The sequence below is a fragment of the Pristiophorus japonicus genome, chromosome 15 (genome assembly GCF_044704955.1).
Source record: "Pristiophorus japonicus isolate sPriJap1 chromosome 15, sPriJap1.hap1, whole genome shotgun sequence".
Lineage (NCBI taxonomy): Eukaryota > Metazoa > Chordata > Chondrichthyes > Pristiophoridae > Pristiophorus > Pristiophorus japonicus.
The window spans coordinates 38,979,504-38,995,712 of NC_091991.1; the positions used below are offsets into that span (position 1 = coordinate 38,979,504).

A 16,209-nucleotide genomic window follows, 5' to 3' on the forward strand; every position below is an offset into this window, starting at 1 on the left:
AGCTGGAGGAAATTTCCACTCGTCCAATATTGGATGTCTGACAAGCAGTGTGACAAATCACAAAGGTAGGTGGTGGTGAGATAGAGCTGAATGAGTACATGTGGAACCTGATGATGTATTTTTGGATGATATCGCCAAGGGGTAGCATGTAGATGAGAAACAGAAAGGGAGCCATGGGTAGTTCCTTGGAACTCCAGAGGTAACAGTACAGGGGTGGAAAGAGAAGCCATTGGAGGTGATTCTCTGGCTATGATTTGATAGATAAAAATGGTACCAAGCAAGAGCAGTTTCACCCAGCTGGACAATGGAGAAATGGCATTGGAGGAGGATGATGTGGTCAACTGTGTTGAAGGCTGCAGATAAGTCGAGAAGGATGAGGAGGGATAGTTTGATAGATACAGGCTTTGAATATGTGCAGTCCCTGATAAAATGCCTGTCGGGTTGTGTTAACTGATATATTTTCATTATAAATTATTTCTGTTTATTAAAATAAACCTGAGGCATACTACAAATTTAATAGTTAAATATTTTGTGCCGATCATTTGATTGGCACATTGAGCGAACTACAGATCTTTAGATTATGCTCTCCAACCTGAATTTTTTTTCTCCATTTATTTGCTCGCTTTGCCTGTTCTTCATCCACTGGCCCCAGCCACACCTAATTCCCAATCCCCTATTCACCGGAGAAGCAATTGATCCACTTTCAACCCTCTGTTGGAGGCAACTGCTAGCAAATCTACTAAAGATCCCATGCCATGATTTCACTGAAAAACTGGGAGTTCGAATGTCCTGACCAACATTTCTCCCTCAAACATTACTGCCAAAAACATTAACTGGTCACTTAGCGCCTTGCTATTTCTGAAGTTTTGCTGTGTCTTGCCCTGATTCATTGACTGGCCCATTTCAATTCAATAACATTAATTTCTGTCCATTGTCAATTTCATGAACATTAATTTTACATAAGTGGCATTACAGGTTAAATTTAAAAAGAATGTGTGTGGTCTGTGCTTTTGTTGAATGTTTCAGAAACTATGTAAAGATTCTGCCAGTAATCATCTGCTGGCAAATTTTGATAAATTAGCCTTGCTATGGCTTGGAATGTTTTGCATTTTTTTACGGAATTGTGAAACTATTCTGTGGTAATTATTTCTCTCTCAGTAATTGTGTTGAATAAAGCACTTAAAAGAACTCTGTTAATTAAAAGAAATATGCTGTTAAAATCTGTCTTCTATGTTCCCCTAAGATATGTGCATGTATTTTGCCCCTCTTAAAATGTCACATTTAAATGAAGTACAATCAAGATTGGCCACAGTGGCTTCTATTGTTGGGTCTGCCTCTTTAATGTTCCACTCAAACTGATGATGCGCTGTCTTGTTATGTCCATAAATTGATTTAGCCTCGCAAGAGTACCAGTCTCTCGAAGATAGAATATTTTGTTATTTTTACAAAGTCGAATATCGCAGAGCAACAGAATGCGACTGAAATTAGAGTACAAACTCTGTAAAAACATCTGCACAAAATGTCAAAGCAATTAATTGTTCCAATCCTGGACGTAATACTTAATTTCTGATATTACGTTTTGGCAGCAATATGCCAGTTTTTAAAAGTTTAATTGAATATAATGTTGCTGCCACTATTCTTAATCTATTTCTCCGGGCATGGCTGTGTTTTAGTTATTCTTTTGGTGCATGTTTGTTGGGTGAAAGTGTGTAATAGTTTTCTCTTACCAATAAGATATTAAGTGAGTGTTCAGAGCACTCCTCACAGGTTCCTGTTGCTGTAAGTTGTAATTAAAAATGATACAATTTAATTTTACTGACCATTTATTATTTGAAGGACATTATGTTTTGGGATCAAGCCCGTGGGTCAAGGCAAAAGAAGCCAGAAGGGAAAATATAAGCTAACCTATTACAAAACATTGCATATAAAGTCTAAGACCATCATTTTATCTGTCTGAGTAATGTGATTTTATTGTACGTCTCCTGTATTAAATCAAGACAGACTCAAAGCACAATCTGCAAACATCTAAATATTTGCAATGGAAAAATAAATGAGAAGACACACTATTTACATTAAAAATTGAAATTTAAGAGTAGTGAATGTGAGACTTGGTGTTTTAGATCTTTGCTTCTCATCCCATCTTTACTGAGTCCAACTTTTAGAAATCATAATTAGCATAGGTACAGGACACACAAGAACATAAGAAATAGGAGCAGGAGTAGGCCATATGGCCCCTTGAGCCTGCTCCGCCATGCAATAAGATCATGGCTGATCTGCTCATGTACTTAGCTCCACTTCCCTGCCTGCTCCCCATAACCCCTTATCCCCTTATCGCTTAAGAAACTGTCCATTTCTGTCTTAAATTATTTAATATCCCAGCTTCCACAGCTCTCTGAGGCAGCGAATTCCATAGATTTACAAACCTCAAAAGAAATTTCTCCTCATCTCGGTTCTAAATGGGTGGCCCCTTATTCTAAGATCATGCTCTCTAGTTCTAGTCTCCCCCACCAGTGGAAACATCGTCTCTCCATCCACCTTGTCAAGCCCCCTCATAACCTTATACGTTTTGATAAGATCACCTCTCATTCTTCTGAATTCCAATGAGTAGAGGCCCAACCTACTCAACCTTTCCTCATAAGTCAACCCCCTCATCCCCCGGAATCAACCTAGTGAACCTTCTCTGAACTGCCTCCAAAGCAAGTATATCCTTTCATAAATATGGAAACCAAAACTGCACACAGTATTCTAGGTGTGGCTTCACCAATACCCTGTACAGCTGTAACAAGACTTCCCTGCTTTTTATCCATCCCCTTTGCAATAAAGGCCAAGATTCCATTGGCTTTCCTGATCACTTGCCGTACCTGCATACTATCCTTCTGTGTTTCATGCACAAGTACACCCAGGTCCCACTGTACTGCAGCACTTTGCAATCTTTCTCCATTTAAATAATAACTTGCTCTTTGATTTTTTTCTTCCAAAGAGCATGACCTCATTCTTTCCAACATTATACTCCATCTGCCAAATTTTTGCCCACTCACTTAGCTGTCTCTCATTTTGCAGATTTTTTGTGAACTCACACATTGCTTTTCCTCCCATCTTTTTATCGTCAGCAAATTTGGCTACGTTACACTCAGTCCCTTACAATATAGATTGTAAATAGTTGGGGTCCCAGCACTGATCCCTGCAGCACCCCACTCATTACTGATTGCCAACCAGAGAATGAACCATTTATCCCGACTCTCTGTTTTCTGTTTGTTATCCAATCTTTTATCCATGCTAATATATTACCCCCAACCCCGGGAACTTTTATCTTGTGCAGTAACCTTTTGTGTGGCACCTTGTCAAATGCCTTCTGGAAGTCCAAATACATCACATCCACTGGTTCCCCTTTATCCATCCTGTTCATTACATCCTCAAAGAATTCCAGCAAATTTGTCAAACGTAAATCCATGCTGACTCTGCCTGACCAAACGTTGCTTTTCCAAATGTCCTGTTACTGCTTCTTTAATAATGGACTCCAACATTTTCCCAACCACAGATGTTAGGCTAACTGGTCTATAGTTTCCTGCTTTTTGTCTGCCACCTTATTTGAATAAGGGCATTACATTTGCAGTTTTCCAATCTGCTGGGACCTCCCCAGAATTCAGGGAATTTTGGTAATTTACAACCAATGCATCCACAATCCCTGCCGCTACTTCTCTTAAGACCCTAGGATGCAAGCCATCACGTCCAGGGGATTTATCTGCTTTAGTCCCATTATCTTACTGAGTACCACCTCCTTAATGATTGTGATTGTGTTATGTTCCTCCCCCAACCCCCATATCTATCCATTGTTGAAATATTGTTAGTGTCCTCTACCATAAAAACTGATACAAAATACTTGTTTACAGTTTCTGCCATCTTCATGTTCCCCATTACTAATTCCCCGGTCTTGTCCTCTAAGGGACCAACATTTACTTTAGCCACTTTTTTTTTCTTTTTATATACCTATAAAACTCTTGCTATCTGTTTTTATATTTTGTGCTAGTTTATTTTCATAGTCTATCTTCCGTTTCTTAATCATTTTTTTTAGTCATTGCTGGCTTTAAAAAACTTCCCAATCTTCTGTCCTCCCACTAGTTTTGGCCACTTTGTGTGCCCTTGTTTTTAATCGGATACCGTCCTTTATTTCTTTAGTTAGCCACGGATGGCTTTCTTTTCTCTTTCACCCTTTCCTTCTCACTGGAATATACACGAGCATACTCGTTGATTATTCCACCAGCAATGTTAATCAACAACATGAATGCAGTGTGAAAAAGACCATACCTAGGAGTTTTCTTTTTAAACTATTTTTATTGGCCTGGAAATTGCGGTCGGAGGCTTGCCACTGGCAAACGCCACTGAACCACAAGAAAATGCCACACTTACCTGCTGCCTCTGGAGCTTCGAACTTTTGCGCTCCTGGGCCTGCAGGCATATGCCTGCTTAAAGGCCCACGTATACCAGGGACGCGTGCTGTTTGCAAGTGTCCCTGGGGTCACATGGGACAGGCCAACCAATGACCAAGGTGGATTCCTATTATGCTTATGGGGATTCCATTTACATACGGAATCCCCATAAGTATAATGGAAATCACCAAATAAATATAATCTCACACTGCTGGAAAAAAAAATCATCTCGGGTTCAAAATTAATTAAAATACCATTTAATTAAACATTTAAAATAAGAATTAAATTTTTTGAAAAATAAATGTAAACATTATTAAAAGGGACAAAAATAACAAACTAATTTTAAATATAAGTGAAGGTTTACATTATTTAAATGTTTTTATTTTAACATTTATTTAAACCCTTACACTGTTAAAAGAAAGCCTTACGCCTGCTTTTACCAGACGTAAGGGTTTGGTGAGTATTTTCTGGACAGTCATTGGGCAAATAGCCCAACTCTGCGTCAGTGGATGTCAATTTTCAGCGGATGCGCATAATCTGCCAAGCAGAAACTTGACAGATCATAAGTTCCGGGTCTTCGCGCATGCGCATCACATGCAGAAACCCGGAACGTGCGGAGCACTTAGGACAACGTATGTTGTGTGTACATCATCATAGGCCCCGTAAAATACTGGCCGATATGTAAATTGCTCGTTTTAGTATGACATATTCAACTCTTAAGGCAAATACCTGTTCAGAGTCTTGGGCTTTGGCCCATTCCATTAAACCATCCAACATGATGTTGAATCTGAATTTCACTGATTAAAAATACCTCATACACTAAATATGGATCTTATAAACCTACAGACAAAAATATAGATTAATGAAACCACTGAGAGCCAATAAATTGCACAGATGAACTTTAAAGCTGCAAAGGTTTCTTAGATGCTAATTGATTTTTATGAACTCTTTGCAGGTGGAGTTTGAGAAATCCCAATTAAAACAACTTGAGGCAGAGAATAAAAAGTTGTCCATGCAGTTTGATGAAGAACGGATCAAAAATAAACAACTTGTAATGATGCTGGTGAAAGAGTGCAAACAGCTTGCTGGCAAAATAGTAGATGAAAGCCAGACGCGAACAGACATCACCAGAACTCTTGATCAAGAGCAAAAGAAAACCAGTCAATTGGAGGAGGAATTGATGGCCGAGAAAAAGAAAAGCCTACAGATGGAGGCCAAAATGGAAAAACAGCTTTCGGAATTTGACATTGAAAGGGAACAGTTGCGTGCCAAACTTAACCGTGAGGAAAACCGTACCAAAGATCTGAGACTAGAAGTTGAGAGTTTCAAGAAAATGATTGAGCTTAATTGTATGAAAGAAAATGAAACTACTTTGTTGACCAGTAATTTAAATAAAGACATGGCTATTGGATTAGGTAAGCAAAGTATATTATCTGTTGCTTCCCAAACTGAAACTTTTATTGATATGGCCAGTGAAAGTAACACTAAGAAGACAACCTTAACAGTACCTGTTAAACCTTCTACCGTAAATCCTCTGTCAGTGGGAGGCACAAAACTGAACATATCTAGCAATACAGTAAAACCAATCGGTGATAAACTACTAGCAACAATTAATTCAGAAGAGATTATATCCATACCACAAACCAAAGTTGTTCCTTCCAGTTTGGAGAATGGACCCTCAGTGAGCACCAATCCTGGTCTTTTGTCTGGGGCATTACCACACTTGATGAGCGGTACATCCCTTTTGCTGAGCAATACTATAGTTCTCTCTCCTCCTTCTTCAGGAACGTCATCACCATGCTCTTCACCAGGATCAACTATGCAGAGTTTGAGCTCACCAAGTACTTGCACGACTTTGCAACCAGGATTGAGTCCAAGAATTCAAGCTGCTCGATTTAAATTTCAAGTCCAAGCTGTGGATCAGGAAAAACATGGCAGTGCTGTCACAGGGTCCCCATCACGAGATTTATCTCCCACTAATCGGGATAATTCTCCTGCCAAGCAGCTGGCTCGGAACACTGTCAGCCAGGTTCTTTCAAGATTCACTGGTCCACCAAGCATAGTTAAGCCACCTTGTACGAACAGTGCACCTCCATTTGGCACAGAAAATCGAAATCTTACTGTTAGTAACTTAAAATCTGGATTGGCACATCCAACAACAGGTGAGGGCTCATCTTATCCACAGGTTGTTGGTAAAATTACCAGTTCTTTGAGTGTCTCCCCTGCTGGATTAAAATCTCCCACGGGAGCAAGAGTTGACCGAGGAAATCCACCACCTATTCCTCCAAAAAAGCCAGGACTGTCACAGACTCCATCCTCCCCTCATCCACCATTAAAAGTTTTTATGGATGGAAGTCGTTCCCCAACTGTTGGGTTTAACACTCGGATTGAAGGTAGAACCATGGCCTCATCCTCTTCCAGTCCACATCCAGGAATTAAGGGAACTAATGAGGAGATTCTTCCAAAGACAGCATTGCCACAATTGCCACCTAAGCCAGCGGTGGATATAGCATCTACTGGCTGTGCTGTCCCTGCCGTGGCTGCATCTCAGGTGGGTGCTTGGCCTTCCTTTTCCCCAGAGCTGAACCAAACAGCATGTTCAGAATGTTCCCTCATCATCACCACCATCGCCTCTAGCACCTCCATTGACCTTGCTAGTACAACCAAAAGAACCTCATCCACTAGACCATGTGACACAGACAATCTACTGATCACATCATCAGGTAAAGGGATTGAAATACTGCCAATTCTTCCTTCCAAAACAACAAACCTGAGGCTAAATGCAAAATGCCTTTCTTTCAAGATACTTTTATTGATTTTGTTCACCCGTAGTCTAAAACAAGGCAAAATATCAATCCTATTGAAACACAAGTTAAAGTAAAATATTGGTCAGATCAAGAAAACTTTTTGAATAGGTGTTCACAAATACAATAATATGATGGACAATTCTGAAACACCACATAACTTGTATATGAACAGTTTTTACCCCAAAATAATACCGTTTTGTTTTTATTTATTAAAGACCACTGATGAAAACGCATTTCCGTTTACATAGTCGCAGGTTTCATTTTGGCCAAAAAGTGGCTAAGTCTTCACCTAACAGGAGAATCATCCTCCTGAGGAAATATTTTGAAAACCCATAGTGCAATGGCATATATCTCGACAATAAGCATAATTTCTTCTCGTGTGGGACCTTCTAGCTCCTGAACAACATTTTCACAACACTTTTTCATGAAGACTATGCCCCTTAAAGAAGACTGTGCATCAGTGGACCTCCTAATGATCCACCTGCAGCAGAGGCCTCCCCCCTCCAATGGAAGAATCTGCAGTCTTGAGTTATGTACTTGCGTACTGTAGGTGAAGGGGATCCAATGATGTGGAAAATGGAGATTCAGAACCTCAGGAGAATTTTGTTTTTTAAATGATCACACATTTTCAGATGTAGATTTGGAATTTTATATAAATATTTTTTCCACTTCAATTTTTTTTTAAAGATTTTGTTTCCCCTGTTCCACTAGCCTTGTTGCAAAATACTTGATCAGTGTCCAAGTTATCATTGTATTGTATTCAGTCTTAATTGGCATTGAGGATAAAGAAAAACAATGACTTATTGGCTCTGGAATTAACCAGCTCTATCACTCACTGATGCTGATGCCAGCAATTGTATTTCTATCCCTGGGACCTTGTGATCAGTGCATGTCATGCAGTGCTTTAAGAAGCTTCCACCTTAGTAACTGATAAATTTGTAGTCCATGCTGCTTTTATCTCTTTGCAAAAAAAAAGTCTGATGAATGTAAAGTTGTGTTACCTTTTTTCCCCTTTTATGCTACTGAGCACTTGAAACACTGTCATACATGTGTGCTAACCAATCAGCCTTGTGCATTCGCTGTTTGCATTAACCCTTTGCATACTGAATTTATTTTACACTTGCTTTCCTTTCTCATGCACAAATTGAAATATAATGGGATAATCATGGAGAAGGTGGATTGTGTCTCATTATAAAAACTCATAAAACACTGAACGTACTGTATCTGAATCTTATTGAAATTCTAAAATGCTGTTTAATAAAAAAAACCTGGTACACAAAGGGTTACAAATATAAATTGCACTTGTAATGTTGCAATCTGCCTGCCTTCACCTATTTTGCTTTATTTGTATTAACAATCTATCATTGATTTTTGTATATGACCATTTTAATGACCATTTAAAGAATGTGTGATGGGGTTAGTCAAAAACATTTTCCTTTTTATCTTGTTTCTCTTGTTTTTTGCAGCCTTTTGTTCAAGGAAGGATATACAAAGCCTTCCGTACATTATGCAATAAGCTTCACTCACTTAACAAACTTACCTCTAAATCAACAGATTAATGGTGCAAAATACAAACAACCTATCTAACTGAATACTCAGATGATGGTAGAATAATGCAATACATGTCCACTTATTAACCTTTTTAATGTGGGCACATTCAAGAAGTATTTATAAATAAATTAAGGGTGCATTGAAGATCCAGTACAAGACCTTAGAGTTTATTGTAATTTTAAAAATGTGTCTGGATTTTTAGTGTTCATTTTCCTATTTTAATTTTTTAATTCATTAATTAATTTTTAGATTAATTGCTCCTGTATGTACAAATTATTAACCTATTAACAACTACGTTTTCAGATGAAGTGCTCCTGTATGTAGTGTCATAAAACGTTTTCTAATGGTGACTTTGTCATCTTGATGTGAAAAGCTAATCATCTGACTGAAAGCAATAACATTTGAATCCACTTTAGGCTCTTCAAATAGACATTACAAACCAACCATCTTTTAAATGATATGGTGTTTATGGTTTGAAACAAAATGTTTCTGTGAAAATAATGAAACTTTAACAGTTCAGTTGTTATGACCTATTTACTTTCCCCAATAGAAGCAATTGAAATAAGATCACAAAAATAGGTCTTTAACAAAATTGTTTTGGACAGTGTATTTTGCATTGTGCACAATTCCAATATAGCTTCTGTTTAAAACTCTCATTATTAATATACAATAACATTTCAATTAATTATAATAATCCCATTGGCTGTCAAATATAACTAGTCTATTCTCTAATAAAAGGTTAGTTATATTTTTTCTAATAAAGGCCTTCGTATTGAATATATACAAACACTGTGTGACTTTGATCATGAATTGTAACATGCTTGTTCTTTTGCACCTCTATGTCGCAGTGTTAGTGCATGCAAACAGATTGTATTCACTTGTTCCTTCCCCCTATAAATGTTTCACTTTAACTCACAGGCAGGTCTCCCTCCCTAACTCCTCCGTTCATGCCTGGTGGTCCTGTCCCCCTGGGTGGCAGGTCCACTCTGCTTCACCAAGCTGCTGCCCAGGGAAATGTCACTTTATTGTCAATGCTGCTAAATGAAGATGGAATTGATATTAATCCTCCTGATGAAGAAGGTTCATCTGCCTTGTATTCTGCTGCTAAAAATGGATATACAGGTAAAATTATTTTATTTTGATTATTAGTTGTAAACTTAAATTTTAATTTGTATTACTATACCATTTATTAAAATAATTTCTTAAGCATGTTTCTAGTTTTGAGATGGGTAATTTAAAAAAAAGAATGAACAATTTTTAATTTTTGAACAGATTTAAGCAGTTTGTGATGTAGACACCTAGTTTTATTAGCTTTTCCTCTCGTGACATTACCATTTGAGCTCATAATAGAAATGATCTTTTGTGGTATTATACTTTTAACTATTAATTCCTGGTATTGTCCTATTCATTATAATTGTTACTCTGGCAAAGAAAAATACAAAACTTAAATCATTCAGATCAAAGAATACACCATCATTAGAACAGGCTAAGTGAATGGGCAAACATTTGGCAGATGGAGTATAATGTGGGAAAATGTGTGGTTATCCACTTTGGCAGAAAAAAATAGGAAAGCAAATTATAATTTAAATGGAGAAAAGTTGCAAAATGCTGCAGTTCAGGGGGGACCTGGGGATCCTTGTGCATGAAACAAAAAGTTAGTATGCAACTACAGCAAGTAATCAGGAAGGCAAATGGAATGTTGGCCATTATTGCAAGGGGGATGGAGTATAAAAGCAGAGAAGTCCTGCTACAACTGTACAGGGTGTTGGTGAGGCCACACCTGGAGTACTGCATGCAGTTTTGATCTCCGTATTTAAGGAAGGATATACTTGCATTGAAGGCAGTTCAGAGAAGGTTCACTCGGTTGATTCCGGAGATGAAGGTGTTGACTTATGAAGATAAGTTGAGCAGGTTGGCCCTGTACTCATTGGAGTTCAGAAGAATGAGAGGTGATCGTATTGAAACATATAAGATAATGAGAGATCTCAACAAGGTGGATGCAGAGAGGATATTTCCACTCATAGGGGAAACTAGAACTAGGGGACATAGTCTGAGAATAAGGGACCGCCCATTTAAAACTGAGATGAGGAGGAATTTCTTCTGAGGGTTGTAAATCTGTGGAATTCTCTGCCCCAGCGAGCTGTGGAGGCTGGGTCATTGAATGTATTTAAGGCGAAGATAGACAGATATTTCAGCGATAAGGGAGTAAAGGGTTATGATGAGCGGACAGGGAAGTGGAGCTAGGTCCATGATCAGATCAGCCATGATCTTATTAAATTGGCGGAGCAGGCTTGAGGGGCCAAATAGCCTACTCTTGCTCTTATGTTCTTTATAATGAAGCAACGAAAAAAAAACACATTTGGGGGATTTTTCATTTCCCCCTTGTGTTAGAATAGGCTGGAAGATCTCTGCGGCCATTGCACCCACTGAGTCGGCAGTGATGCAGGTTTGAATCAGGTTTGGGTATACAAACTATCAATGGGAACTCTCTGACACTGAGCACTCCTCTTAAAAACAACTGATCTGTGGGTGGGCATTGTTCAGCATGTTCTGATTGGTTGAAGCAAGAGTAGTCTGTTTCTGTGATCTGATTGATTGCGAGAACTATACAACACTGTGACAGGCACAAAACCTGTTTTGGTTATGCTAGGAGAGGAATGGCTTTACAGCTGGAATGGTTTGGAGAACCTGTAGAGTTAGGTCAAGTCAGGAACAAGAAGATTGCAGAGTTCAGTCTTGTTGAAAGGAGGAAAAGTGCTTAAACAGATTGGAAATAGTTAGTTGCAAAACAGTGGGCCCAAATTTGGCCAGTACAGATTTCTGGCGCACTCACCAGAGGTGCACCGCTTTTGTAGAACTCCAAGGGCGCCAAAAATCTTCAGGCCGAGTTTGGCCGCTCCCCAGCCTCTCGTCGATGGTGGCGCAGTGTGGCAACTGGATTCAGGGGTGGAGCCAATCCCGGTGCTGGGGAAGGGCCCCGCCCAAAGTCCTCGGTGGCCCGGCTTCCACTTGTCAGCGGGGCCTGTTCAACCTCCCCCTCCTCTCCGCCCCCTCCTCTCTCCCCTCCCCCTGCTCTCCCCCCACCCCCTCCCTTCCCTCCCTCCTCCCCCCTCTTCACTCCTCCTCTTCCCTCCCCTCCTCTTCCCCCCCCCTCTTCCCCCCCCCTCTTCCCCCCCCTCTTCCCCCCCCCTCTTCCCCCCCCTCTTCCCCCCTCCTCTTCCCCCCTCCTCTTCCCCCCTCCTCTTCCCCCTCCTCTTCCCCCCTCCTCTTCCCCCCTCCTCTTCCCCCCTCCTCTTCCCCCCTCCTCTTCCCCCCTCCTCTTCCCCCCTCCTCTTCCCCCCTCCTCTTCCCCCCTCCTCTTCCCCCCTCCTCTTCCCCCTCCTCTTCCCCCTCCTCTTCCCCCCTCCTCTTCCCCCTCCTCTTCCCCCTCCTCTTCCCCCCTCCTCTCCCCCCTCCTCTTCCCCCCTCCTCTTCCCCCCTCCTCTTCCCCCCTCCTCTTCCCCCTCCTCTTCCCCCCTCCTCTTCCCCCCTCCTCTTCCCCCCTCCTCTCCCCCTCCTCTTCCCCCCTCCTCTTCCCCCCTCCTCTTCCCCCCTCCTCTTCCCCCCTCCTCTTCCCCCCTCCTCTTCCCCCCTCCTCTTCCCCCCTCCTCTTCCCCCCCTCCTCTTCCCCCCTCCTCTTCCCCCCTCCTCTTCCCCCTCCTCTTCCCCCTCCTCTTCCCCCCTCCTCTTCCCCCTCCTCTTCCCCCCTCCTCTTCCCCCCTCCTCTTCCCCCCTCCTCTTCCCCCCTCCTCTTCCCCCCTCCTCTTCCCCCCTCCTCTTCCCCCCCTCCTCTTCCCCCCTCCTCTTCCCCCCTCCTCTTCCCCCCTCCTCTTCCCCCCTCCTCTTCCCCCTCCTCTTCCCCCCTCCTCTTCCCCCTCCCTTCCCCCTCCTCTTCCCCCCTCCTCTTCCCCCCTCCTCCTCTCCCTCCCCCTCCTCCTCCTCTCCTCCCCCCCTCTTCCTCTCCCTCCCTCCCTCCCCCCTCCCCTCTCCCCTCCCCCCTCCTCCTCTCCCTCCCCCCCTCTCTTCCCACTCCCCCCTCCTCTCTCTCTTCCCCCTCCCCCCTCCTCTCTCTCTTCCCCCTCCCCCCTCCTCTCTCTCTTCCTCCTCCCCCCCTCCTCTCTCTCTTCCTCCTCCCCCCCTCCTCTCTCTCTTCCTCCTCCCCCCCTCCTCTCTCTCTTCCTCTTCCCCCCCCCTCTCTCTCTCCCTTCCCCCCATCTCTCTCTCTCCCTTCCCCCCATCTCTCTCTCTCTCCCCTTCCCCCCATCTCTCTCTCTCTCTCCCTTCCCCCCATCTCTCTCTCTCTCTCCCTTCCTCCCCATCTCTCTCTCTCTCCCTTCCCCCCATCTCTCTCTCTCTCCCTTCCCCCCATCTCTCTCTCTCGCTTCCCCCCCATCTCTCTCTCTCCCTTCCCCCCCATCTCTCTCTCTCCCTTCCCCCCCATCCTCCTGCTCCTCCTCTTCTTCCTCCTCCTCCTCCTCCTCCTACTTCCTCTTCCTCTTCCTCTTCCTCCTCATCCCTTGCTCCTTCCTCCTCCCCCCCCCCTCCCTCGCTGTCAGTAACACTGACAAAAGACAGAGAGAGATACTGGAGGCGGCGGGGGGGGGGGGGGGGGAGCCTGCTAGCACGCTGTTGCAGGGCTCCCGGTGGTGCAGTCAATGAGTAGAAACTTAATTTTTTATTTATTGATTTTTACATTTTTTTGATTGATTTATTTATTTATCATTTATTGATGATAGCTCTCTTATTTGTAAAAGTGAAATGTTTAATGTTTGTAAACCCCCCCCCCTCCCCCGCCACAATCTCTCGTTCCCTACACCTGATTTATAAGTGTATGCTAGGTTTTTCTGAGCGTACACAAATCTACACTAACTCCATTCTAAGTTAGTTTGGAGTAAGTGTTCGCTGCCTAAACTTGCAAAACAGGCACAAGTGGCTGACACGCCCACCTTTAGAAAAAAAAATCTGTTCTAAAATGGAACTATTCTAACTCACTAGAACTGGAGCAAACTAAATGCTGAGAATTGCAATTTCTAAGATGCTCCATTCTAAACTAGTTGCTCCCAAAAAATATGTGCAACTCAGGCCGAAACTTGAGGAACCAAAATAACTCTTTGCAACTGATCATTGTGGCAGAACTTCCTCTCTTAAAACTTGTGATCCCAAATATTATAGGAATATATTAGAAGGATTTATTGTTAAACGTAAACATGTTCTTTATATGCACATTTACTTTTGTACGCTAAATGGCAAACCGTGAAAATCTTCCCCCAATGTTTATAAACCAAATAGTTTGTTGGAACAATTTTTGAGATTCATATTTGCAGTAATATTACTTTATTCTAGCAAGTTCGCATGGCATTTCCCATGGTCAGTTGATGAATATAACTTTTTTAATATATAAGATGGTGTTGGGAGTTGGTGGAGAAACTTCAGAAATCGCTCCATAAAGCCAACTAGTGCCAGAGCTTGCAACCACACTGACAGTCAACACAGCAGCATTGAATGGGAAATGTTGATAACATTCACTATTGTGTATTGCTTTAACAGAAAGGCATGGCCATAACTTGTGATAATAGGAAGTAAGGTTTGTGACAAGAAATATTTGGTTACACAAGAGTATTCTGTCGATTGCAAGGTCCTTTTATTGGAAGATAGTTAAAAGCCGACGTACTAGTGCAATATTAAATGTGATAATTTTGGTGAAACTCAGTATTGAAAATATCAATCGTGTAAAAGAACAGCCAGATCTAAACTACAGTGAAGAAAACATAATTGTCTTTAAACGTTAATGCACATATAATCAAGTAAACTGTAGTCTCTGCTAAGATGTGCAAAAGGCAAATAATGACCTTTTCCATGAGCTAAAAAATCAATATTTTTGCCAATTCTGGCCCAGAATTTGCGGTTGGAGGCACCCCGCAGGGGGATGCTTCTGATCTGCAAAAAATCTACAAATTTACCTGGTGGCCTGGGAGGTTTGTAGATTCGTGGGCCTCTCCAGGTATCCACGGGTAAAGGCCCACTTATCCCGGGATGCATGCAGTTTGCAAGCACCCCTCGGATCACGTGGGCCGGCCCAACCAATAAAAGAAGGGAGTGCCCCATTCATACTTATGGAGATTCTGTCGGTACGGAACTCCCATAAATATGACTAGGGATCACTTAAATACATGAACCCATGAAATAAATAAAATGCAAACATTACATATTTAAAGTTAATTAAAATGCCATTTAATTAAATATTTTAAACAATTTAATTTTGGGAGAAAAAAATGTGTGTTTTAACGGGGCTAAAAATAAACCTCCATTATTGGACAGTGATAACATTTTATTCTATTTTTTAAAACTCTTGCACTGGTAAAGGCAGGCCAGATGCCTGCATTTACCAAGTGTAAGAATTTCAAGGGCATTTGCTGGGCTCTCTGCCCACGGAGGCCCATTTCTCTCGGATTCGTGCGATCTGTCAAGAGGATTCCTGACAGATCGCAAGTTCCGGGTTTCGCCTACACCGGGACTTGTGGGGCTCCTACGGGCACGTGTGCACTTTGTACGTACCCATAGGGGCTACTAATTACACCACTTTAATTTTACTTGATAAAATTTTTTGGAAAATACACTATAATTTAAAACGCAGGCAGAAATCCCACTCTAGGGTGGTGTATACGCCTGATGCGTTGTTGATTTGTCAGTAGGTTTTGTTCTTGGTGTGTGACGATCGTTGTCATCTTTCTTAGTTGGGACTTTAATATTTTGAGAACTATCTGGACATCTTAATCAGCACCTGAATTTATGTAGGGAATTCTTCTAAGCCTTTGATTATTTCTGTTATGCTGCTAATAGAGGGTTTTTTTCTGTTGTGATATCTATACAGCCAATATGTAATTACAGGGATCAATTTTGGCATTGATCCAGATAAGTGCATATATTTACGATTTTGTTCCTGACCAAAAGTCTATAATTAAATCATGTTCATTTTTTAAAACTCAAGTAAAGTTCCTCGTTTAAGAAAAAATCAAAAGCTGGTTGTGAAATATGATTTTGGTTTGTTCTTATACTCTTCTAGCTAATTGCCTCACTTGATGAGAACTGAATGTCGATGATTATCAAGTGGTCTGATTAGCAAAGAGAATGGGCATTAATACAAGATAATAGAAAACATTTTTTTAATGAGTTCAGCAGATCAGAAATTACGTAGTACAAATCTTAAATTGCCAGTATCACTCCATAATTGTTGTCCTCCTTATCTGCTAATGGTTATAATAAATCATCAAGCAGGTTTTATGATGAAATGGGGACCTCAAGCTCATTATAAAGAATGCGTTTCAGAACTCTGTCCCCTATTCCAGCATAAAGGATGTTACAACATTCATCCTTACAGTAATAGA

General features: G+C 41.5%; 1 protein-coding gene across 3 annotated transcripts in view; it reads left to right on the forward strand.

Moving 5' to 3' along the window:
* The window catches only part of cttnbp2 (cortactin binding protein 2), a 162,316-nt gene that overhangs the window by 70,685 nt on the left and 75,422 nt on the right, over window positions 1-16,209 (forward strand). For 2 of the 3 annotated variants that reach the window (XM_070900329.1, XM_070900330.1), the window contains 2 exons: window positions 5,383-7,150; window positions 9,704-9,907. In XM_070900329.1, coding sequence (XP_070756430.1) covers window positions 5,383-7,150; window positions 9,704-9,907 — 1,972 coding nt within the window. The remainder of the gene's footprint in view (window positions 1-5,382; window positions 7,151-9,703; window positions 9,908-16,209) is intronic. The other variant, XM_070900331.1, reaches the window with a different exon arrangement.